Here is a 25,028-nt window from a genome sequence, read left to right on the forward strand (position 1 = left end):
GTTATTTTTTTGAGATGGAGTTTCATTGTCCAGGCTTGTCCTGAACTTGGGGTCAGGTGATCCCCTTTCAGCCTCTCAAGTAGTTGGGACTGTAGGTGAGTACCACCTGGCTCAGTCTTTAGAAGAATGACTTTGTTTTTAATTGTGTTTATCTGCAAATGAGTGCAGGTGCTGTCAAAGGTCAGAGGCTTCAGATCTTCCCTGGAGTTAGGGTTACAGGCAGTTGTGAGTTGCCTCATGTGGGTGCTGGGAACAGAACTCAGGTCTTCTAGAAGAATAAGAAGTGCCCTTAACCACTGAGCCACATCTTTACCCCTCTTCTCATTTTTTATGAAATCAAGGAAAGTCATTCAGCTGATGAAATTGCATTCTGTGCCTGGTGGTTACACAGTAAATATTACATGGGCAAGTAGACTTAACTCTAGTATTAACAGCTGTGGGCTGCTACTCAGAACATTATTTCTCTCATCTTACACATGAGCTGGGTAAGAAAGATTAGTAGGAACTGGACTCAGTGAGTCATGTTCTATATTATAAGTCACTGTTCTAAACAATGCTACAACATAGAGAACAAGGACAACTAAATACATCTGAATTTGCTTATAGAATAGATTTGGGTGCTATTTAATTATTGTCCAGTATCTGAGTTTGTTTCTGAGATCAAAGGATGATCAAAATATGAATAGGCAAGAGCTGGGCATATGCAAGGTCCTAGACTTAGTTCCCAGTGTGGTGGCAGGGGATAAATGTTTTAAGCTTGGTGATTCATGCCTGTAATCCAGCCACTTGAGAGGCTGAGGCAAAAGAATCTTAAATTCATTACATTCTCCCTCTCTCTTTTTTTTTTTTTTGGAGACAGGGTAACTCGGGAACTGACTTTCAACTCAAGAGATCTGCTAGCCTACCTGCCTTGTTTCCCAAGTACTGAGAATATAGGCATGTACTATGCCTAGCTTTTTTTTTTTTTCTTCATTACATCTCGTGTGCACACAAATACATATCTTCCATGGTGAATGCATGGAAGACAGACGACAGCTTGCTGGTTGCCATACTGGGTTTTCTACCAGTGAAACATCTTACAGGCCCAGGATCTCAAGTTCAAGGCCTGCCTGAGTAGTTTAGTGAGACACACCCCCCACCCCCGTTTTTTTTTTTTTTTTTTTTTTTTTGGTTTTTAGAGACAGGTTTTCTCTGTGTAGCTTTGTGCCTTTCCTGGAACTCGCTTTGGAGACCAGGTTGGCCTTGAACTCACAGAGATCCGCCTGACTCTGCCTCCCGAGTGCTAGGATTAAAGTTGTGCGCCACCACCGCCCCGCATGTGAGATCCTTTTAAAACACACACACACACACACACACACACACACACACACACACACACACACACACACAAGGATGAGGGATATGGCAAAATGACAGAACACTTGGCTAGCATACACTAGGCCCTTGGTTCAAATTCTACTATGGAGGAGAAAAAAGACCTTTGCCCATTTCTCTGCTATTTGTTCATTTACTTTTTTTAAAGTTTTTTTTTTTTTATTTTGAGACAGAGTCTCATACAGTTCAGATAAGCCTTGAATTATATAGTTTAGGATGACTGAACTCTTTTTTTTCAAGACAGGGTTTCTCTGTGTAGCCCTGTCTGTTCTGGAACTCAGTCTGTAGACCAGGCTGGTTTCAAACTCAGAGATCTATCCTTGCCTTTGGAGTACTGAGATTAAAGGCATGCACCACCATGCCCTGCTTGGATGACTGAACTCTTGATTTAACTGTGTGTGTGTATGCCACCATGCCTAGTTATATTTTAGTTATTAGATTTTTTTTTTTCTTTTTGAGACCATTATGTAGCTCTGGCTGGCCTTGAACAAGAGATCTGTATGGGTCTCTACCTTTGAGTGCTGGGACTAAAGGCATGGGCCACCACACTTAGCCTCTTTTAAGTTTGTAAGTGGCTTAAGAGTTGTCAGATTAGCGGGAGAGGATGGGAGGAGAGGATGGAGGGGAAACTGGTTGGTATGTAAAATAAAGAAGAAAAAAAGTTGTTAGATCATACATTTTGTTTCCAATATTATGGTAAAAATATTTCTGGTGTGTGGCTCTCTCTCTCTCTCTCTCTCTCTCTCTCTCTCTCTCTCTCTCTCTCTCTCTCTCTCTCTGGTTCTCTCTCTCTCTCTCACACACACACACACTCTCTCTCTCTCTCTGGTTCTCTCTCTCTCTCTGGTTCTCTCTCTCTCTCTCTCTCTCTCTCTCTCTCTCTCTCTCACACACACACACACACACACACACACACACACACACACAGATCAAAAAAAATGTTTACTTAGAAAAGTAGATTCAACACCCCAAATGCAAAAAACAGGTTGGATTGAGCTTAGATGTCCTGATATCCTACTTCTAACCCTAAGGTAGAAGTAATGCACCATCCACTCACATGCCCATACATCTGATCCAGGCTAAGGTGCTGGAAAAACAAGCTCAGAACAGTCCCAAGTCAATATGGGAAGCCATGGTAGAGAAACCTAAGATTTCTCAGAAACAGTTTTAAGTGGGAAGCCTCTAATCTACCTGGTTAGTGCTTTTCTGTAGGTTTCTCAGTATGAGTCCAAACCTCTTACAAAGCACCTTCAAACACAAGTTATGGCAGTAAGTCCAGAAGGCTCTATACAAGAACTATGTAAATGATGGTTAATGAAAATTGAGGACCAGCTCCCCTTGTGTCCCACGTTGGAATAAGCAGTTGAAGTCTAGGTGGTTTTCCTCTTCTTAGCAGATGGTCGCTCAAATACATCACGTACCCCAGCTGCCTTCTGTTTAAAGAACTTTGTGTTCTGGGCACTCTCTTGGCCCCATGCAGAGTCAAAGGAAGTGGTATCTTGATCCACAAGGTGGGTGTACTTGGTACGACCGGACCGTCCAAAATTCTTGACCTGAAAGAAGGACGGATGATTACAACACCAAACAAACATCCCACGCTCAGCTCCCAGTCTGTTTTCTGTTAGCGAGAATCCCCATACCTGCATGACTTTTGGAAGAATGGTTTTGTTGAAATGGTCCTCAAGAGTAGGTGCACTAAAATCTCTCTTGTAGACCTCTTCATCCTCATCCTGTGGAAAAGAATCTTATCAGTCTGTGGTTTTTACTCTCCACATATGCAAGCCACAAGTTTATTAAACATAACAACAGAGGAAGCAAAGTAGTAGTGAGCCTTTCTTTAAGAGATGGCATCTGTGTGGGGAGACAGTGTTTCCACAAACTGTTATGCTTACTAAAAGTCTGTTCTGTTCCCTGCATTCACTATGCATTTCATGCGGTTTTAGCACTGCAAGCCTCCTAAATCTCCCAATCCTTTTGTATGTGCACCTTTACTTGGACATTGTATTAGAACCTGAAATATAATGAGTAAAAATCATTCCTACTGTTCCCAGGTCAGATTCCTTTCCTGATTTTAATTTTTTTATAAGTAGGAACATCATTCTCTCAGTTATCTTCAAAATTTGAGTATCTCCTGTTTATTCATTTATTACATCCTATGAACTATTCACTTGGGCTGTAGAATCCTTTTATTATTATTAATTTTTTTAATATTTATTTTTATTTCATGTGCATTGGTGTTTTGCCTGCATGTCCGATTCCCTGGAACTGGAGTTATACAGTTGTGAGCTGCCATGTGGATGCTGGGAATTGAACCCAGGTCCTCCGGAAGAGCAGTCAGTGCTCTTAAAAGCTGAGCCATCTCTCCAGCCCCTTTTCTTAAAAAACTTAAAAAATTACTTTATGTGTATGAGTGCATGTATATATGTCTGTGTACCACGTGTGTGCCTGGTATCTGTTGAGCTCAGAAGAGGGTGTGGGACCCCCTGGAACTAGAATTACACTTGAGTTGAGAAGGGCCATGTGGATTGTGGATGCTAGGAATCAAACGTGGCTCCTCTGGAAGACTAGCCAGTGTTGAACCACTAAGCCCATCTCTCCAGCCCCTGCATTGTAGAAGCCACCACATTAATGTTACTAAAACATGTGTCATTGATTCTCTTCTTTTTCCTGGATTTTTCCAAGATAGGGCATTGTTGTTCTATGGTCCACTCTCACTTGAAATGTGTGTTCTTTCTACAGGCACCTGGAGTGCTGATTACAGGTGTGTGCAGCCTTCTGTGCTCTTTTTTTTTTTTTTTTTTTTTTTTTTTGCTTAAAGGCAGGATCTTTTGCCTGATGTGGTTGCGCATGCCTTAAATCCCAGTAGAGGCAAAGGTAGAGGCAGGTGGATCTCTAATTGCTCAAGAGTGGCCTGGTCCATGTAACAAGTTCAAAGTTAGCCAGTTACACAGTGAGATCCTATCTCAAAAGAAAAGAAAAGAAAAAGAAAAGAAAAGAAAGGAGGGAGATAAGGAGGGAGGGAAGAGAAGAGAAAAAGCAAGGAAGGAAGGAAAGAAGGAAGAAAGGGAGGACCTCATGTAGCCTAGGGTTTAGTGGAACCCGATATATGACCTTGGACTCCCAATTCCGTTTTCTGCCTTCTAAGTGCTGGGATTACAGGTATGCCCCACCTTGTCTGGAAAAATCTTTTCTTCTTTGTGGTACTAGGGATCAAATATTTGTACAGTCTACACAAGAACTCTGCCAATAAACTGTAATCTAGTTCCATGCTCCCTTTTCAATCTCCTAGGACATGTACCATCTGCCTTTTCAAAGTCTTTATAGTACTTTCACACTGCTCTGTTAGCCGCACATTATTCTCTAGTTGTATCCTAAGCAGGCCTGGAAGCTGCTATCTTTCTGCCTTGGTTCACTGAGTAGCTGAGGTTATAAACAGGCACCACTGGATTTAAGTAGCCTCTAACACTTGATCCTCCAAGACCTGCAACTGTAACATAGCTCTGAACATTGTTTTCCTTCAATGTAAATGTAGCACAATTTAATAGGTTTTGTTTGTTTGAGACAGGGTCTCACTATGTAGCTCTGGTTGTCCTACAACTCACTGTGTAGACCAGGCTGGCCTCAAACTCAGAAATCCACCTGCTTCTGCCTCCTGAGTGCTGGGATTAAAAGCATTCACTACCATGCCTGGCCTAGCTTAACAGTTTTTGAATTATTACTTTTCTCTTTCCAAAATTCATTTAACTTCACAAGTTATTTAATTTTACTCTTTATCCCAATGAGGAGAGTGTGGTTTTCTTCTTCTTCTTCTTTTTTTTTTTTTTCAGAGCTGAGGACCGAACCCGGGGCCTTGCACTTGCTAGGCAAGTGTTCTAACACTGAGCTAAATCCCCAACCCCAGAGAGTGTGGTTTTCATATAAAATAAATTCATTTGGCTATGAAATGATTTCTTTTCCTTTTTTTTTTTCTTTTGAAATGTGTAGCCCAGGATGGCCTCAAACTTGTGATCCTCCTGCCTCCACCTCCTTCAGCAAATCCTACCAGTGTAGGCCACCACAACTGGCTATGAAATAATTTCTAGGGGGTTCGAGAACCTAATTAGTGGAATATATAGATCATAGCCTCATTTCTCATCATCTCTTTCTGAGGCCCCGCCCCCCTTTTTTTTGTTTTTTTGGGACAGGGTTTCTCTGTGTAGCCCTGGCTGTCCTGGATCTCACTCTATAGACCAGGCTGGCCTCGAACTCAGAGATCCTCCTGCCTCTGCCTCCTGAGTGCTGGGATTAAAGGCATGCACCACCATTGCCCAACCCATCTTATGTACTTAATGACACTTCTTTTTGAGTACCTTATTGGCCTGGTTTAATGTGCAGATGACAATGTCAAAATGTTGGACATGCCTGGTAGTTATCCCTGCTGCCCAGTTTTGTGATTCCCCTCACACTTACCATGAAGAAGGCACCCCGGTGATAATACTTTTGTAAAAACTTGTATTTGCCCTTAACAGCTTTGTTGGTAATGACTTTGCCGTTTGCCCGAAGTTCAGCCCGCCTTTCTTCCTCAGTCAGGTTTCGCATGCGTTCAATCTCTGCCTTCTCCTTTTCAAGCCTATCGAGAGAGCAAAAGTATTAGTATTTTCCAAATTCAGAAAGCCCAAATACCTGAAGATAATGGTTCCATCTTCTTTCAGCCATTATTCACCTTTTCACACTTCATTCATTCACTCACTCATTCATTCACAGCAGGTCTGCTATATAGTTGGTCTGGAACTTTCAACCTCATGCCTTATCTTCCAAATGCTAGTACTATAGACAGACCCATGCTGCTACACCCAGCTACATCTCTAGTTCTGATTACTGCTTGTTAGAAGTCAAGATCAGGAGTCCAATAAACAAAAACACGAGTTTGTCTTCATTATTGTGTTTGCCAGAATAGGACTGTAAACATCCTAAAGTAGAGTCTAGCCTTTCTGAGGTTCAGACATATTGTTAATGCTTGATTTTACAACCCCAATTCTGTCTTTCCCTCAAATACCTTAGCTTTTAAAACAAAATTAGAACAAATAAAAAATAACTAGCAAGACTTTGCTCATAATCCTTCATAAGCATACTGTAATCCATAATCACATGTCACAAATTATGGATTAACAATATGAAGTATAGTGGGTTTTAAATCTTATTCTGGGGAGAAAGGGAGGTCATATCCTCTTTCTCAGAAAAATACACGTGTATATATATAATTTTAACATTAAAATCTAAAAGGAGGGTTGGAGATGTGACTTGGTGGTACAATGCTTACATAGGGTGCGTGAAGCCTGATTCCTATCTCTAGCGTCACAGAAACTGGGCATTAGGCCACATGCTTAAACCAGCACTCAGGAGGCAGGCAAAGGAGAAGCTCAAGGTCACCATTAACTACATACAACACTGTCTTAAAAAACAGAAAAATAACTCAACTGTAGCTATAGGGACGTGATGCCTACCCCCTGCTCTGGGTTCCACAGGCACCAACACTCACACAGATACATATCCACACACATCCACACACTTATACACATAAAAAAATCTCATGCTGGAGAGATAGCTCAGCGGTTAAGAGCATTTAACCTGAGTTCAATACCCATTATTTCACATAGTAGTTCACAACTATCTGTAATAGCATCTGATGCCTTCTTCTGGTGTACATGAAGACAGAGCATTCATGCACATAAAATACATAAAAAAATCTTAAAAATAACCCCACAAAAGTCTGGCATGATGGCGCACACCTTTAAGCCTAGTACTCAGGAGGCAGAGACAAGTGGATCTCTATGAGTTTGAGGCAGTTTGGACTACATAGTGAGTTCTAGGTCAGCCGAGGACCCTGCCTCAAAGTAAACAACAAAAAACAAAGAGCCCAATATAAGAACATCAGAAACTACAAAATAAAGACAGTTCTGCAGTGGTGGCTTTGCAGTTCAGAAATGAACTGCTTTTCAAGGAAGGAGCTTGCTGCTCTGCACTCTTAGAGGTGGAATCTGCTTCTCTGCCCCTGGGCTGCTCTGTGGCTCCATCTGAATCATAAAAATAGTACAGAAGTGACATATGAGCTCTGGAACCTACACCTCAGGAGACCTTGCCAGTTTCCACCCTGCCTGGAGGTGCAGGACTAAGAAATGAGGCATCTAGCCTGAACGCCAGCACCGGTGGTCAGACACGCCAGAGAAGGGCTTCTGGACGTTCTGGCCCATCAGTCCTACAGGGGGAGGCATCATCGTACAGGTGAGTCCACGGAGACTATGAGAGGAAGGGCTTGGTCAACCCCACAACTGAGAAAAACACAGTACTGTTGTTTCAAGCGACTCCATTCTGAGTCACAACAGGAGAACAGAGTGATATTTGTTCACAGACAAACCAGTGCCATTTGAGGCTTCAGTGGCCTTCCCATCACTCACGCTTCTCGGTCTTCTCTGTCCCTCTTGATTCTTCTGAGCTCTCGGACTTTCCATGCCTCGTACTCCTCCTCATCATTTTCGTCATCAGTGTTGAGTGCGTCCAGTGCGGCGAGAGACCGCTTGTTCTCCTCCAGCTCTTTCTTGGTCTCTTCTTCCACAATCTGGATAAGGCAAACAATGCAGCTACTGAACCCCACCCCCCTGTAACCTGACTGCCCGGACCCTGCACTGGTCCACGGCCACCCCTCACCTTCAGTGTGTACTTGCGCCGCTCCTCAGCCATGCGCTTTGCTTCCTGCTCCAGCTCCTTCTGTTTCAGCGCCTCAGCTTCTCGCTCTTGAACTGTCACCCGGTCCTTCCTGTGTCACAGAGGACTATTAACCACCCAACGTCCCTAGAGTGGACCTGTGTCCCTCTGTCTAGTCCAAGTCAGACAAAGCCCAAACTAGGAAGTATCTCAGCTCTATTTCTTCCCCCAGTACCAAGACTGAGCAAGACTTTAGTGTGTGCAAGACATGTTATATTCCTGGTCTTTTAGAACTTTCCTTAAATTTAATTTTTTTTCATTTTTATTTCACTTTTTTGAGACAAAGTCTTGCTACATAGCCCTGACCGTCCTGGAACTCCCTGTGTAGACCAGGGAGGCCTGGAACTCAAGAGATCCACCTACCTCTGCCTCCCAAGCATAGGCATTAAAGGTGCAGCACTACCGTGCCCAGTTCTTTTTTTAATACCTACAAAGGCTAGAAGAGGGGTGCTGGATGCTCTGGAACTGGAGTTACAGATGGTTATTAGTTACCATGTGGGTGTTGGGAATTGAACCTGGGTGCTCCGGGAAGACAACTAACTAGAGATCTTAACTGCTAAGCCATATTTCTAAGCATCTTGTTTGTTTGACAAGACTTTTATGGATTGTTAGTTAGCCTCAAACTCATGGCAATCATCCAGCCTCAGCCTCCCAGAATGTTAGGATTAAAAACGATTACCACAATGCCTAGCTAGGTAAGTTGTCTACCAACTGAGCTGTTATCTCTAGCCCTAAATATAGCCTGATTTCTTTCCCCTCTCCTGGTAATGGGATTTGAACCCTGGATTTGGTACACGAGACAAAGGCTCTACTACTTAGTCATATCCTCTGCTCTTTTCTTTTCCTTTTATTATTATTATCACAAAAAATAAATAAACCTTCAAGGCCAGCCTGGTCTATGTAGTTGAGTTCCAGGACAGCCAGGACTACATGGAGAAACCCTATCTCAACCCCCCTCCCCCAACAAAATCTTTTAAAAATTTCATGTGTTTGGATGTCTTGCCTACATATATGTCTGTACACTGAGTGCATGCCTGGTAACCACGGAGGACAGAAGAGAACATTGAATTTCATGAAGCTGGAGTCACACACAGTTATGAACCACTGTATGGCTCTTGGGTATTGAAGCCAGGTCTTTTGGAAGAGTAACAAGAACTATCAGTCTCTGAGCCATCTCTCCATATTATTATTTTGAGTGTATTATGTATAGGAGGGTATGATATGTATACATGATGGTGAAGATCAGAGGACAACTTTTGGGAATTGGTTTTCTTCTTTACCATATGGAGATGAAACTTAGGCATCAGGCTTGGTATCAAGTACCTTTACCCACTGAACCACTGTTTTTATTTTTGACACAAGATGGCACTATATTGTCCAACCTGGCCTTGAACTTATATCCTCTTCTCTCAGCCTCTTGAACAGCTGGGACTACAGGGTTGTGTCACCAGTTCACTCTAGGTCTTTTTGTTGTTTTGAGACAGGGTCTCATATAGCCCACACAGGCCTCACATAGGCATTTTACTGAGTCATCTTCTCATCCACCAAGGCAGGCCTTGAACTTTGTTATGTACTCAGGCTGGCCCTGAACACTGGATGGTTAATAGTATTTCTTTTCTTTTTTTTCTTTTTTTCTTTTTGGTTTTTCGATACAGGGTTTCCCTGTGTAGCTTTGCGCCTTTCCTGGAACTCACTTAGTAGCCCAGGCTGGCCTCAAACTCACAGAGATCTGCCTGCCTCTGCCTCCAGAGTGCTGGGATTAAAGGCGTGTGCCACCACCACCCGGCTGGTTAATAGTATTTCTATCTACCACTTCTCAATTATGTGGATTACTGGTGTGCGCCACAGTGTCTAGCTTCATCTTAGGACTTTACAGCACCAAAATTCCCTTCATTATTGATAACTGACTATTTAACAAGGATTCTGCTGGGTTGACTGTAAATAGCAGGATTCCTAAACACTAGGAAAGAAAGAGAAATTTGCTTTATAAGCTTAATTTTGTGTTTAAAACATGATTTTCCCTGGCAATGTGTTAAAGCACTTTCCTAGCACATGCATGGGGTTCATCTCTAGTATCACTAAAACAAAACAAAAAACCTCAACAAAAATTGATTAGCAAGACACATGTTTGTAAGCCCTGCACTTCAGATGCTGAGGCAAGAGGACCACAAGTCTGAGACCAGTCTAGACCTCATAGTGAATCTCAGACAACTTTAGGCTACACAGCAAGAGCATCTCAAAGCACAAACACACACACTCAGATTACCATTATGTTGTGGTTTTTTGAACTGTAAACCCCAAGATTACGTTATTTAAATCAACCACAGGTCAAGAGTTGGAACAAGCAACCAGCTGACTGGAAGTAACCAGAGAGAGAGAGAGAGAGAGAGAGACAGAGAGACAGAGAGGCACACAGGAAGCAGAAGGGAGGGACATCCAGTTGGAGGGCTTTGTGTTTCAGATGGGATAGGAGAAAGCAGAGGAAGAAGCAGCTGGGTGCTTTCTCTGCCTCTCTGAGTTAGCAGGTTTTCACCTAAGCATCTGTCTCCCGAGTCTTCACTGATAAAACAGAATGACAGAGACTTAGTTAAAAACAAATCCTTTAGTCAGATCTGCTAACACCCCGCTACTTCTCAGCATCTTTGCTACAGGGCTAGGGCACTGGGAAGAAGACTTCCACTGCAGGACAATGTGGGATACAGAGACTTTTATTGTCAGACCTAGAACTTAACCATGTGGATTCTGTCCTGGTTTGACTATTTTCCCCCTCTTCCTCTGCTGGGGATTGAACCTAGGCCCCTGTGCATACTAAGCAAGCATTTATCATTGACTGATATCCCTAGTCTCTTTTGAGAATTAGAGGGTTTTCTTAAATTGTCCATGCTTGTCTTGAACTAACTAATTTTGTAGCTTAGGCTGGCCTTGAACTAGCAATCCTCCTACTTCAGCCTACCAAGTAGCTGGAATCCAGGCCTGGCTTGGCAGGTCTGGCGGGCACTCACTTTCGAATGAAGACAGGCTTAAGTCGAGGCTCCATCTCGTCCTCACTGTCTGTGTACTCCTCATACTCAGACTCCGACTCCGACTCCTCCCCAGAGCGTCCTTCATCTTCCACTTCCATGACTTCCAGCTCCTCATTTTTCCTCTCCTGAGCTCGCTGACGCATCATGCCGCGGCGCCGCTCTATTTCCTATCAAGGCACATACTTTAGCCAGTTATTCAAATGCCTGTGCTCCACGCCTGCTTTGTGGTGCTGAGGCCCGAACCCAGGGCTTTGTGTACACCACGTCCAAGTCCTACTACTGAGCCCCTTGCATAGCTTTGACTTCTGTCTTCAACAGGTTCAAGAAACTCTGACAGGAGTAGGCATAATTCTGCATGGTTTCATTTTCAGTCTTATCCCCAATAAACAGGAATCACAATCAGAGTTCAGCTAAAAGTAGCAAATCTTGTGCCTTTATAGCCTTATATATAAATGAGCACTGGTCCCAACTTTTTCTTGTACCCTGGGAGGGAAATTCCACGTTTTCCTTCTTACCTCATCATCGATTTCCTCCTCCTCTTCTTCACTGCTATCTTCCCGTTCCATGCGCCAAGCATCTCCTTCTACTTCTGAGTCACTTTCTCCTACCACTTCAGGTTCCACTATTTTCCGGTGTCGAGCCAATCTGAAAAGTGGAATTCCAAGTGTACTATTAGTATCAAAAAGAGAAGGGAAACACCAACTACATTTGCTCGGCTGCAGTGTCCTGAAATTGCATTTGCTTCCTTTCTTCTTTTTCTCCCTGCTTCTCTCCCTTTCCCTCTCTCCAAGAGTTTTACTCTTTAGCCCAGGCTGGCCTGCAACCTGCTATGTAGTTAAAATATGGCTATCCTTCCGCTTTGGCCTCTCTAGTGCTGGAATAACAGGCATGAGTCACCACACAGAGCAATATTGAATTTTCTTGTTCTCCCTGTGTAGTCCTGGCTGACCTCAAACATGATCTGTAGACCAGCCTGGCCTTGAACTTAGAGAGATCTGCCTGCCTAATATTGAAGTCTTAAGATGGAAAAACTAAAGTTCTGATTCAAGAAACTGAAACAGTTAACAGTAAGAATGTCTGAAAAAGTCATAAAGAATCATACTGCTATTTATCTAAAGTTAGACATAACACGTATAAGACTATGTGTATATACATACCTACATAATTTAAATAAAAGCCCTAATACCAGGCACGAGAAGCCACCTTTCAAATTGTTGGTCAGGGATGGCCCAAAACATTATAGGCCATCACTGTTGCTCTTGGTAGCCTCCCAGAGCTTGAAGGCAAGTGATTATTGCCTAAGATACCATGCACTGTGGACACAGGGTATCGAGAATCCAAGCTGTATCTGATCTGGATGCCCCCTCCCTGAGGACTAGTTTTCAGGGTACCAGAAGGCACCATGCAAGTTTCCAAAGGGAGGGAGGCAACCAAAAGCCCTACCCAGCTATGACACCTCTGAACTACAATAACTACCAGCATGGCACGGCACCCTTATGGGTGCAGTAATGACGCACCTATCTTGGTGGTAACTAAGAGCTCTCTAATTGGACTTAAGACTTGTTTAGCAAGAGGGAAACATGCCTGATATTGGAAACCTGGCCAACTACCCACAGCTACTGAGACCAGGGATTTTGGAGGAGGACCTATAACTGCCACTTTACGAAACCAGCTTAATTCCTACTGCATTCTAAATATTTATACTGAGATCTTTTTAGCAACAGAAGAAAACCATTACAGAAAACCACACCCAATCAAAATTCAAAGAACAAGTGATCATGTGGTACCCAGTCCCAATTAATAATTTCTAAAACATAACTCCTGCACCTGAGGCTTGGGAAATATCACAGAAGAGAGAGCAGAAAGAGTTTAAGAGCCAGACAACCAGAAAGTCTGCTGTGAAAGTGTATGTCCTAGAAAATTCAGGGAAGCTATAGACCCATGAATTCTTAGCTATATGGCTGCCTAAAAAAGACCTGAACAAGGACTAAACCAATAGACATACTAACTTAGAAGGTGGAAGTCTCACAGGGCCCCAGCCCCATTCAAAGAACTCCAGGCAACTAAGGAATGCTGAGTAGAAGAAACAGGTTTCCCCAGGGAAAAGTCCCTGCCTCCAATTGGTTATATACTCTACTGTACCAATGGCCCTGAAATCATATATACACAAGGAACATTAAATAGACTGAGCAGGTTGAATTTATATATTTAGGTAGGTGTGTGTATGTGAATCAACAGCTTAAGAAAAAGAGGGCGGCTGAAGGGTGGTGGCGCATGCCTTTAATCCCAGTACTTGGGAGGTAGAGGCAGAAGTTCGAGGTCAGCCTGGTCTACACAGGGAGTTCCAGGACAGCCAGGGCTACACACAGAGAAAAACAACAACAACAAACAAAGAAAGAAAAAGAGGCCATGAATTTGAGACAGTAAAGGGAGTGCTGGAGAGAGGTTAGGGGGCAATGATGTAATTATATTTTAATTTCAAAAAAATTTAAAAATTATACATACAACCCAATAAACTACAACAGAGTATCAGAGCATAGTTAAATTGGGCCTAAAACACTGGTTTAGGCAGTATCTTGGGGCACACTAGGGATCTTTTAAATGACAAGTAGCTCACAGTTTTATTAGGTCATATTACATTCTTCCCAGCAGCACAGTATTTTTGTGAAACTGGGATTGGTGGCTGCTGTGATACACGGCAATTAAACATGAAAGTGGATAGGAACAGGCTGACTCCAAGGTTGAGAAGTTGGCAGTATCCAGCAGTTTCTAATGAGTTACTAGTAAGGAACTGGTTTTGTTAAGAATGAAGTAAAACATTTTTTTCTCTTGTAGACATACAATTTTCAAGTGGTTTAGTCGTTAGGACATAAACACTTAAGTTACTTGGATCTATCTATTTAATAAAATAAATGGCTAGGCATGGAGTATATGCTCAGGACTTTGGAGGTGAAGGCAGGAGGCTTAGAAGCTGATGACATTGAATTCAAGGCCAGCCTGGGCCACATAAGATTCTTAAAAACTCAAAGGCAAATACACAAATAAATAAGCAAATAAATAACTGGAACTGTTTTGACTCATATTGTCTGTAAAAAATTTTTATTTAAAAATTTTAAATTTTATTTTTATTATTGTGAGTGCTCATGATGTATCAGAAATAAGAGACACAGATAGAGACAGATAGTTTAAGAATGAATGCAGATACGCATGCACCACAGCATGTTTGTGGAAATCAGAGGACAAATTTTGGGAGTCTGTTTCAGGATGATGGAACTCAGGTTGTCAGGCCTACATGACAAACAATTGTACACACTGAGACACCCTGCCATGCCCCCAAATTGAAACATTATGAACTGTGAAAGCTCAGGATATCTTGCCTGCTCTGATTTCTAACTGGAAGTTTCTCTTTGCAACACGAGCCCACACACCACACCATGTCTTTCCTCCTACTTGTCATTTTTACTTACTGGTCATTGGAGCAAGTAGAAGGGCAAGGGGTAGTGGCTCACACCTGTCATGTCAGTACTGAGAAGACAGACAGGAGATCACTGCCAACCTAGGCCATTCTGGGCTACAACACAACAAGAAACAACTGTATGTCGGGGCGGTGGTGTCGCTCGCCTTTAATCCAGGACTTGGGAGGCAGAAGCAGGCGAATCTCTGAGTTCAGGGCCAGTCTCATCTACAGAGTGAGTTCCAGGATGGTCAGGGCTACACAGAAAAACCTTGTTTTGAAACAAACAAACAAACAAACAAACAAACAAACAAACAAAAAAACATTGTTTTGAAAAACAAAGAAATAAACCAAACCAAACAAAAAACTATATGGATAAAATCAGTTTCTCAAATTTTATGACATAATTTTATAGTAAAAAGACTTCCTGCCACAGACCAACAAATGCTGTTTTCTATTATCTTTTCTTGTTTATTTGTTTGTTTTCTATTATTTTTAGAAGCTAATTAGTGATTAGGCCTACGAGTACAGAGCTGTTTCCTGAAGCTGCCATTTCTTGGCTATGTAACTTTGGTCAGGCCACTTCCCTAACCCTTTGCTGCCTTGGTTCCTCACCTGTAATACAGGTATGTAGTATTGATCTTATAAGATGTTCTACAGATTGTAAGAAGTAGCAAGTGTAACTTATGTGGAACAGTAGACGGCACACAGTAAGCACAGCATTGGCTGTCATCTCCATGAGAGGTCTCAGTCCAGGAAAACATAACTTAGTTATTACCTCTCTTCCACATCTTCACTAATGCGGTTCTGTAAACGCCGAAGTCGGGGGTCACTGGATGAATCCTCTTCCTGCTCCTCAGGTTCTGCTTCTTGTTCCTTAGCTTTCTTAATGAACTGAAATTCTTCATCCTCTTCATCTGAGGACTCCATAGGGGCATAATCTGGTCTCTTTCCAGACACATAACGTTTTACCTTCACTTTTTCCATTGAAATCTCACCTGAACAAGAAAGATAATTTATATTTCAGTAACCTCTTTCCCAATTCCCTTCAACCCTTGGCCTTTGCACATAGAACCCAGAGTTCCCAATGGACCAGAGTCTAAAGAGGATACGGCAGCTATTATCCAACTACATATTTGTCTATCAGTGCTTTCCTATAAAGACTATGTCTTGAGAAGGCATCTCTGAATACCAACTCAAGACATCAAGAGGTACCCTGGGGACAATGAAGCAGGGGACTGTGAGCATCGAAACGGCATAAAAATCCCCCTACAAATTCAAGCTTTGTCATCTCAGCCCTCAGTGGTGACCTGAATGAGAATGTCCCCCACAGGCTCAGATGTCTGGACCCCTGGCTCCCAGTTGGTGGTGCTGTTTGAGCAGGTTTAGGAGGAGTAGCCTCGTTACAGGAAGTATGTCACGAGGGGTGAGCTTTGAGGTTCCAAAGCCATGCACCAGTCCTACAGCAGTGCCTGTGTATTCGTCCCCCCCCCCTCTGTTTCGTGCTTGCAGTTCAAGCATGAGGCCTCAGCTTTCTGTTTCTGCTGCCACGCCTTGCTCTGCCTCCATGAACTTTAATCCTCTAAAATCATAAGCCCAAATAAACTCTTTTATAAATTGCCTTGGTCATGTGTTTTATCACAACAATAGAAAAGTAACAAATGCACTCTTATTAAACAAATTCTTAGTAACAGTGCCCAGTACATTAGCAAGAGTAATTTAAGTGGAAACATAAAACAATATCACTCACACACATTTTGTGTGTGTGTGTTTTGTTGTTGCTGTTTTGGGAGAAAGGGTTTCTCTGTGTAGCCCTGGCTGTCCTGGAACTCACTCTGTAGACCAGGCTGGCCTTGAACTCAGAGATTCACCTGCCTCTGCTCCCTCTGCTGGGATTAAAGGCCTGCACCACTACTGCCCAACTCACTCACACATTTTTTTTTAAAGACCTCTCTGAGATTTCTTTGTGTGTGTGAGTGGTGTACGCACATGTATACAGATGCAGAGGGGCTAGAAGGTGACTCAGGTGCCTTTATCCTTTTCCACCTTATTTGTAAACCAAAATTTAAAAAGATTTATTATATGTCTGACTGTTTTGGAAGCATGTATAAATGCATGTTATGTGCATGCTTGGTGCTTGAAGAAGTCAGAAGAGGGCTTCAGAATCCATGGAATAAGAGCTATGGATGACTGAGCCACACAGTCCTCTGTAAGAGCAACAAGTACTCTTAAACACTGAGCCAATCTCCAGCCCAAACACCTTTTTTTCAGAGACAGGGTTTCTCTATGCAGACCTGGCTGATGGGGAACTGGGTAAGTAGAACAGGCTTGCCTCAAACTTACAGAGATCTGTCTGCCTCTGCCTACTGAATGCTGTGCTTAAAAGTGTATGATATCACACTCAGCCTTTTTTTTTCCTCCTGAAACAGTCTCTCACTGAACTTGATGTTTGCTGTTTCAGCTACACTAGCTGGCCATCAAGCCTAAAAGACCCTGCCTCTCTTCTCTTCTCACTACAAGGGGTTATAAGCTTGTGTTGCTTTTACATGGATGCTAGGGGTCTGAACTCTGGCACAGTAAGCAAATCTATCTCCCTAGCTCCTCCCACTGAGATGTTATGATAGCCTTTACAACATAACAATATTCTTTTTTTTTCCTTTTCTTTTTTTTCTTGTGCTAGCAAGTGCTCTACCACTAAGCTAAATCCCCAACCCCCCCCCCCTTTTTTTTTTTGGTCTTTCGAGAGACAGGGTTTCTCTGTGTAGCTGTGGCGCCTTTCCTGGAACTCACTTGGTAGCCCAGGCCTCAAACTCACAGAGATCAGCCTGGCTCTGCCTCCCAAGTGCTGGGATTAAAGGCGTGCAGCAGCAGCAGCAGCAGCAGCACCACCACCACCACCACCACCCTGCTCATAACAATATTCTAATTTTTATCAATTTCTACCTTCTTTTCCTCTAGTTCTTATGCTGAGCCATATATCTCTTCTAAAACACCAACAAGTTGGAGCTGAAGGGATGGCTCAGCAGCTTCGAGTACCTGCTGCTCATGCAGGGGACCTGGATTCATTTCCCAGCATTTACATGCAGCCTGTAACAGTTGGATACTCCAGTTCCAGAGGATCCCATGCTCTCATCTGGCCTCTCTGGGTACTGAATGCCACATGGTGGCATATATACACGCAAGCAAAACATTCATATACATGAAAATAAACAAAACAAACAATTCCAGAGACTAGAAAGAGAATAATAATAAATCAAATTATTTCATAACATGAGGAAACCCTTATCATCAAACTGGGCAAATCAAAGGTAGCTTTGGATATACACACAAAGACCTCAGCTCGCGTTTTCCTTATATTTTTTGTTACTGTTTTGGTTGTTGAGTTTCGCTTTAACGGCTGAGCCATCTCTGTAGCCCTATTTTTAACGATGCTGTGTGTGGATATGTGCGGGCGCCGGCAGAGGCCAGAGGTGTCAGATCTCTCTGGATTTGGGGTTACAGGTGGTTGTTGAGTCGCCTGATGTGGGTGCTGGTAACTGAACTCGGGTCGTCTGGACAAGCAGAAGGTGCTCTTAACCGCTGAGCCACCTCTCCAGCCTCCTTTATACTTTGAGAGAGGATCTCACTAAGTCGACCCCACATCCTCCAATCTCTAGGCTACACGACGGGGTGAGAATTTAGGTGGGACAGAGGAAGAAACGGAGGCTAAGTCTTCAGGGTCATGAGGGCTGATATGGCCGACCTAAGGCAGGTTTGAGGGATACTGAGGCTGAAAGGGTCAGATCAGCCTGGAGGGGAGGGGAGCCAGTACCTTTCTCATTGCGAACTGGGACGGCCCCAGCCGTAGACTGAATGGGCGGCTGCTTCATGAGTGCGCTTGGGACCGACATGGTGATGGCTGCGGTGACGATCCCCAAAATTTGATTAAATCCCGGCAACGAAGTCCAAGGAACACAACACCGTTTCCCAACTCGCTCCGCCAGACACTGCTGCGCGACTGACAGAAACGACTTCCGGCAGAGCTAGAAGAACCGGAAGTACACAAGCAGAGGATTGTGGGATTGGGGAGGAACGCCGAGCGCGGGACTGCTTAAAGGGCTAGACTGAAATTTGCGCGTCTCCGCAGGCAAGTTTCCCGCCTTCCACCTCTCAAGATTTGGAAGCTCCTTCTGGCGGGCAGTTGCTTCCTTGGGGTTTTGGTAAGGCTCAGGAAGGTTCGGCTGAAAGGTTTTATTTGTTATGTTTTGAAGAAACCGAGCAGATAGTGAGGGGCTGTTTGTGCATGTTGTTAAAAGCTCCGAAGTGTAAAGAGTGTGAGCCGGATATGAGGATCAAGTTTGTAATCCTAGGCTGTGGGAGGCTGAAACAGGATTACCGGGTCTTGGAGGCAGCCTGGGCATCAGAGACCCTGCCTGAAAAAAATCCCTTATAGGGACCCTCTGTTGGCTGGAGCACACGCCTTAATTCTAGCACTCGGGAGGCCGAGGCAGGCGGATCTCTGAGAGATTGAGGCTAGCCTGGTCTACAGAGTGAAAAGAGGACCTTGAAGGTGCTACTAATATAATTATCAAATTATTTCACTTGTTTTCTACAATTGGGCCCTTGCTGGGTGAAGACAGGAAATTGGCAAACTTTGAGTAGTGAGGATTTTCAATTAACGAAACAAGGACGAAACCTTAGCACTAGAAGGGTCTCAAAGGACGAGCGCAAACAGAAATCTTTGTTCTTCCGTTAATTTCGGGACTGTTTTGCTCCATTGCCCAGGCAGGTTGGTTTTTTGTTTGTTTGTTTGTTTGTTTGTGTTGCCTCCTAGTTGGTTTTTGTATGTTTTTCCCTCTTGATTCCTGAGTAGCTGGGTTTCCACACACAGGCGAGTCACTTTGCTGGACGCAGAATTTTTATATTATGAACTTTTTAGCTCTGAAATGTATGTTTCTGAGCTAGAGGTGCAGTTCAGTAGTAGAACACTTGCCTGTTCTCAGTGAGGCTTAGCTTGGAGAAGGGAGTTCCATAGGGAGTGGATGTGGATGGGAAGATAGTTGTTCTGGTTCATGGCAACTCAAGAGAATATGAAGAAAAGGCTTAATAAGGTCCTGACTTTACGGAAGACAGTGTTTGGAGATCTTATTAGGTAATGCCCATATTCTGAGCCTTTTAGCTCTTTTTTTTTTTTTTTTAGACAGGGTTTCTTTGTGTAGTTTTGGTGCCTGCCTTAGATCTCACTTTGTAGATCAGGCTGGCCTCAAACTCACAGATATCTGCCTGGCTCTGCCTCCCGAGTGCTGGGATTAAAGGTGTGTGTTACCACTGCCCGGCTCTCTCTCTCTCTCTCTCTCTCTCTCTCTCTCTCTCTCTCTCTCTCTCTCTCTTTCTTTTTAACTTGAGATAGTCTTATGTATCCCCACCTGGCCTCTAACTCTCAAAGTAATGGAGGATGACCTTGAATTCTGATCCTCCTTCGTTCACCTGCCTAGAGCTGAGATTACAGGTGTGGGTCACCAAGCCTGGTTTTATGTGGTGCTGGGGATAGAATTCAGGGGCTCTGTGCATTCTAGGTTCTACCGAGTTCTAGCAGTTCTGCTGAGTTACATTCCCAGCCTGTGTTTTGGCTTTTAAAAGTCCTCTTAGAACACTGCCCCCAGGCAAAGTCCTGCTAGCCCAGGACTGACTGGATTCCTGCTTGCTAGCTTCTCCGTGACACCAGTGCTGAGTATAGATTACAAGGCCTTTGTCACCACTGTCGACCTGTAGTTTTTCTTTAGTTAAAAACAGGTGAACAGGCTGGGCGGTGGTGGCGCACGCCTTTCATCCCAGCACTTGGGAGGCAGAGCCAGGCGGATCTCTGTGAGTTCAAGGTCAGCCTGGGCTATAGAGTGAGTTTCAGGAAAGGCGCATAGTTACAAAGAAGAACCCTGTCTCAAAAAACCAAAACCCAAACAAAACAAAATAAAACAAACAAAAAAACCCAAACCAGGTGAACAGATAGTCATGTGCAATTTTCCCCCCCAGACAGGGTTTCTCTGTGTAACAGTCCTGGCTGTCCTAGAACTCACTAACTCACTCTGTAGACCAGGCTGGCCTCGAACTCACTGAGATCTGCCTGCCTCTGCCTCCCAAGTGCTGGGATCAAAGGTGTGCGCCACCACCGCCAGTCCGTCATGTGCAATTTAAACCAGCATTATCAACTATTAGAAACAAGCAACACAAATGCTTACTTTTTCCCCCCTTTACTTCTCCCTTATTTTGAGACAGAGTTGCCTCCCTTGAACTGCCTTTATAGCTAATGACAACTTTGAATTCTGATCCACGTGCCTCCACATCCCAGGTTCGGGATGATGGGCATGGGCCATCATGCTTAGCTGCTCCCCTAATTACGATGTAAGAAAACAGTAGCAGTCAGGTGTAATTTTCCAGTAGTAGTATTGCAAGGAAGTGGGCAGAAGTAAAGGCTGAATGTTGACGTTGTGTGTGTGTGGTGTGCACATCTCGGTGGTTGGGGGAAAGGGTTGTGGCATTTGTGTGTGTGCATGCACTTGGAGGCCAATCTTGGATGTCTTTCCTCAGGAGCTGTCCACCTTTAAAGAAGTCTTATTTCTATTATTATTGATGTGTATGGGGGTGTGCCTTGGTGTACCTATGAAGCTCAGAGGACAGCAGTGACAAATTGTATTTGTGTGGGCTCTGGGAATCAAAATAAAACCACTGGCCTGTGTGGCAAGTGTCCTTACCTGTTGAGTCATCTCTCTGGCCCCTGTTGTTCTTGAGACAGTGTCTCTTGGACCTGGGGCTCCGTGTTTAGGTTAGTCTGGTTAGCTGTGGAGCCTCAAGACTCAACTTGTCTTGCCTTGCCTATGCTGGGATTATAACCCCAGCCCTTTAGTTTGGATTCTGGGAATCAAACTCAGGTCCTAATGCAGGCACTTTACCGACTGTGTGATTTTTCCCAGGCTGTTGATTGGTTTTTATGCTCATTTGTTTTCCGATCCTTATGGCATTTATGAGGGTATGGATCTTTTTCAGGGTCATGCTGCAAAGCAGCGGTATGGTGTTTTTCTAAGCTTAAAGAGCCAGTATTTTTCAAAGCCAGATCTCGGGAACTACTAGCCTCAATGTTACAGAACCCAATTAAGTGTTGATTGGGATCCTGGAACCCGCATTTAGGAAGCTGAGGCATTAGGATTAGGAGGCTAGCTAGGGCTACATAGAGAGATGCTGTATTAACCAAAACCCGGGAGATGGCTCTCTAGGTTAGGGGGTGGAGACAGGAGACAGGGCGGATCCTTAGAGCTTTCTGTCAGCCACTGGAGAGGTGAGCTGCAGGTTTAGTTGTAGATCCTGTCTGAATGGGCAGAGCGGTGACGATCGAGGATACAAAACAAAAAAATGCGCCTCAAGGTCTCACGGCCCAAGGAGTACAGACAGCTCTTCCTCCCGGGCCGCGGAGGCCCCTCCCTCGGGGCCGCCCAAGTCTCGAGAGGCCCCGCCCAATCCCGCCTAGATTTTAGCGGGAAGAGCTCATCTGCTCAGGGGCAGCAAGATGTCTGGGTCCAACGCTGAGGGTGAGGAAAAGGCGGGCTCCAGACATTGTCCCCAGGTGCAGGTGAGACCTGATTCGGCTTGGGAGGGATCTGCTAGACACTGGCACCTGGCGCCAACCAAAAGCTGTGATCCCTGCCTTTTTTTTTTTTTTTCTTAAAAGAAACTAAGATCGTTAAGTGTTGAGGAAAGTTTCCTACCAACTCCAGAAATAACGGTAGGTTTGCCTCTAATCCCATCACTTGGGAGGCAGAGACAGGTGGAACTCTTGAGTTTGAGGCCAACCTGTTCTACATAGTGAGTTCTAGGCCAGCCAGAGCTTAGTAGTGAGACCCCATTCTCCTTCGCCAACAACAACTCCAAAACCGTGGGATGGGTCTTGGGGCCGGTTCCCCCGGCTCCCTGCCTTTGCTTTGTAGCAGTCACTGTCAGCTTTAAGCAATTATAGCTAACTTGAATCTGACCTTTGGCCTAATTACTTCAGCTACAGACTTATGATTAAGAAATGTGCCTTCAGTAATTCTGTTTAGGATAGAGAGTTAAGTATCCAGGTTTTGGAGGAGGGAAAAATTGCCTAACAGGCCATCAATTTGAATCATGTTGTCACTATGAAGTAGGAATTAGACTTATTTACACAGATTTGTTTAGTGTCTTGTAAGGAGTGTAGGATCTGGGATTTCTAACACTCTTTTCTTTTATTGCCCCAATAGGTGAATGAATATAAAGAAATTGGAAGTAGTGCTTATACTTCTTTGAGACCAATACAGACTACAACTTTAGGGAAAACAGCAAAGGTTTATCTTTCCCCATTTTCGCTCAGCAATTCCAAGCTAGCACTATTGAAGTTGTCCAGATCCCCGTTTGAAAATAATCCTAACAATGCAGTGGCTCATAAGAAGACTGACGGGAAGAAGACTTGTAGAAAGGTTTTAACTTCAAAGATGAAGGCTGCATCTTCCAAGGCAGAACCCGTTCTGCTGAAGCCATCCTTGGATGCTTATACTGAAAGTACCAAGCTGGAACTCCAGAGCACGGAAGAATCCGTGCCTCTCAGTGTGGACATGGGAAGCAGCGATGAAGATGGCCTCCCGGGCCTGGTAAGAGTGTGCTTGGTTCTCACTATCTTTTCACTCTAAAATGAGAAGTTCTGAAGGCTAAGGTGGAGAAGGATCCCCAGCAAAATCTGTTTTATTATCTAATGTAAATTAAAAAAAATGTTTTGTGTGTGCATGTGCTTGTGTGTGTCTGCACACGAGTGTGCATGCATGTGTGTGCCCTGACATGAGTGTGGAGGTCATAGGAATCAAAAGGTTTGTCAGGCATGATGGCAGGCACCTTTACCTGATGAACCATCTTGCAAGCCTTTTAATTTAATGTAAATTTTATTGAGTTTAGTTTTCGCTTAAATTTTTTTTTTAATTATCATTATTTTGTTTTTCGAGACAGGATTTCTCTGTGTAGCCTTGCCTGTCCTAGAATTAGCTCTGTAGACCAGGCTGGCCTCAAATTTGCAGAGATCCACCTGCCTTTTCTAAGTGCTGGAATTAAAGTTATGTACCACTTTGCCTGGTTGTTTCTATAGTTTTCATTTATTTATTTGTTTGTTTTGTTTTTCAAGGCATGGTTTTTCTGTGTAGTTTGGTGCAGGGTTTCTCTGTGTAGTTTGGTGCCAGTCCTGGATCTTACTCTGTAGACCAGGCTGGCCTTGAACCCACAGAGATCCGCCCGGCTCTGCCTCCCAGTGCTGGGATTAAAGGCGTGGGCCACCACCGCCCAGCTAGTTTCTTTTTTATTTTCTAAGACAGAGATTTCAGAAAATTTCCTGGCTGTTCCTGGACCTTACTCTGTAGACCTGGGTGGCCTTGAACTCACTGAGATCCTTCTGCCTCTGAAGTGATAGGATTGAAGGCGTGGGCCATCACTGCCCAGCAGTTTCTTACAGGCACTGAACTATTGGTCTGGGACTGTTCTTCCAGAACTGCTGGATTAGATTATGTTTTTAAACTAAGACTACTGGATATGAGGTTGAGGTAAAGCTGATTTTTGCTTGGATATAAGGAGTAGAAACTACAGCAGTAGAGATGTTTAAGCAGTGCTGAGGATGACTGAGATACACTTTTCTTCTTCGTGTAGAGACAAACTAAGATACAACATTTCTTTCCCCGGAGTTGAATTTAAGGCTTCGAACATGCTAGGGAAGCACTGTACTAGTGAGGTAGCCTTCCAGCCCCTTTCACCTTTTATTTTGAAGCAGCCCCTTTTCACCTTTTATTTTGAAGCAGGGTCTTACTGAGTTGCCCAGGTTGGCCGTGAAACTTTTGGTCCTCTGTGTCATCCTCTGTGTTACCTGGGGTTGCAGTACCTGGCTCAGATGACACGTCAGTCACACGGGTCACTAGTCTGCTCTCTTTTCTTCACCGTGACGGTGCTAGGATTGAACACAGGGCTTAGGGTGCCACACAAGTGCTGTCCCGAGCAGCCTGTCTGTGGGGAAGGGTGACTAAAGCTGGCCATGCGTCAGGAGTAGTGTTGACTCTTCTAGCCTCTTTCCCCGTATTATCTGTGAGAGCTTTGAATTGTAAGTATAGAATTTTGTTTTATTTTCTGAGAACATTTGTGAATTTTATCTTCCAACCTTTCTACTAAATGTTTTTCGTAAAGAATTGACCACCTCTTCTCTCCTTGCCATTCTTCCAGCGGGGTTTCATTTAGTAGCACAGGCTGGCCTGGAACTCACAATGTAGCCCAGGCTATTCTCAAACTTTTGATGATTATTTTGCCTCAGTCTCTCAGTGCTATAGGTCTGAGCCTCCATTGCTTCATAAAGAATTTCTTGGGCCTGGGGATAAATAGCTCAGTGGTAGAATGCTTGCCTAGCAAACGAGGCTTCAGGTTCATAT

At 43.9% G+C, this 25,028-nt stretch overlaps 2 protein-coding genes across 3 annotated transcripts in view; one reads left to right on the forward strand and one right to left on the reverse strand.

Moving 5' to 3' along the window:
- Positions 1-2,303: 2,303 nt before the first annotated feature.
- Positions 2,304-20,109, reverse strand: Mfap1 (microfibril associated protein 1). Its single transcript, XM_006994064.4, has 10 exons — positions 19,998-20,109; positions 18,404-18,614; positions 15,371-15,590; positions 11,654-11,783; positions 11,118-11,305; positions 8,059-8,167; positions 7,809-7,969; positions 5,824-5,983; positions 3,015-3,104; positions 2,304-2,927 (listed from the first exon to the last, which is right to left on the reverse strand). The coding sequence occupies exons 2-10, from the start codon at positions 18,480-18,482 to the stop codon at positions 2,745-2,747; spliced, it is 1,320 nt and encodes a 439-aa protein (XP_006994126.2). The 5' UTR covers positions 18,483-18,614; positions 19,998-20,109; the 3' UTR covers positions 2,304-2,744.
- Wdr76 (WD repeat domain 76) overlaps positions 18,632-25,028 on the forward strand; it is a 39,576-nt gene continuing 33,179 nt past the window's right edge. Inside the window, exons 1-2 of one of the 2 annotated variants that reach the window (XM_076568610.1) lie at positions 18,632-18,791; positions 22,839-23,225. In XM_076568610.1, the coding sequence (XP_076424725.1) occupies positions 23,070-23,225 (156 nt within the window). In that variant the 5' untranslated portion in view covers positions 18,632-18,791; positions 22,839-23,069. Of the gene's footprint in view, positions 18,792-22,014; positions 22,193-22,838; positions 23,226-25,028 lie in introns of those variants that run through there. The other variant, XM_076568609.1, reaches the window with a different exon arrangement.

Source organism: Peromyscus maniculatus, chromosome 4 (assembly GCF_049852395.1).
Source record: "Peromyscus maniculatus bairdii isolate BWxNUB_F1_BW_parent chromosome 4, HU_Pman_BW_mat_3.1, whole genome shotgun sequence".
NCBI classification, from domain to species: Eukaryota; Metazoa; Chordata; class Mammalia; order Rodentia; family Cricetidae; genus Peromyscus; species Peromyscus maniculatus.

Bases quoted from the DNA above. Each gene is read 5' to 3' on its own strand.
- Mfap1 (XM_006994064.4), bottom strand. From the start codon at position 18,482: ATGTCGGTCCCAAGCGCACTCATGAAGCAGCCGCCCATTCAGTCTACG. The intron at 15,591-18,403 runs GTACTGGCTCCC...TTTCTTGTTCAG, and splicing joins CCCAGTTCGCAATGAGAAAG to GTGAGATTTCAATGGAAAAA. The intron at 8,168-11,117 runs GTGAGTGCCCGC...TCTGTGACACAG, and splicing joins AAGCCTGTCTTCATTCGAAA to GAAGGACCGGGTGACAGTTC.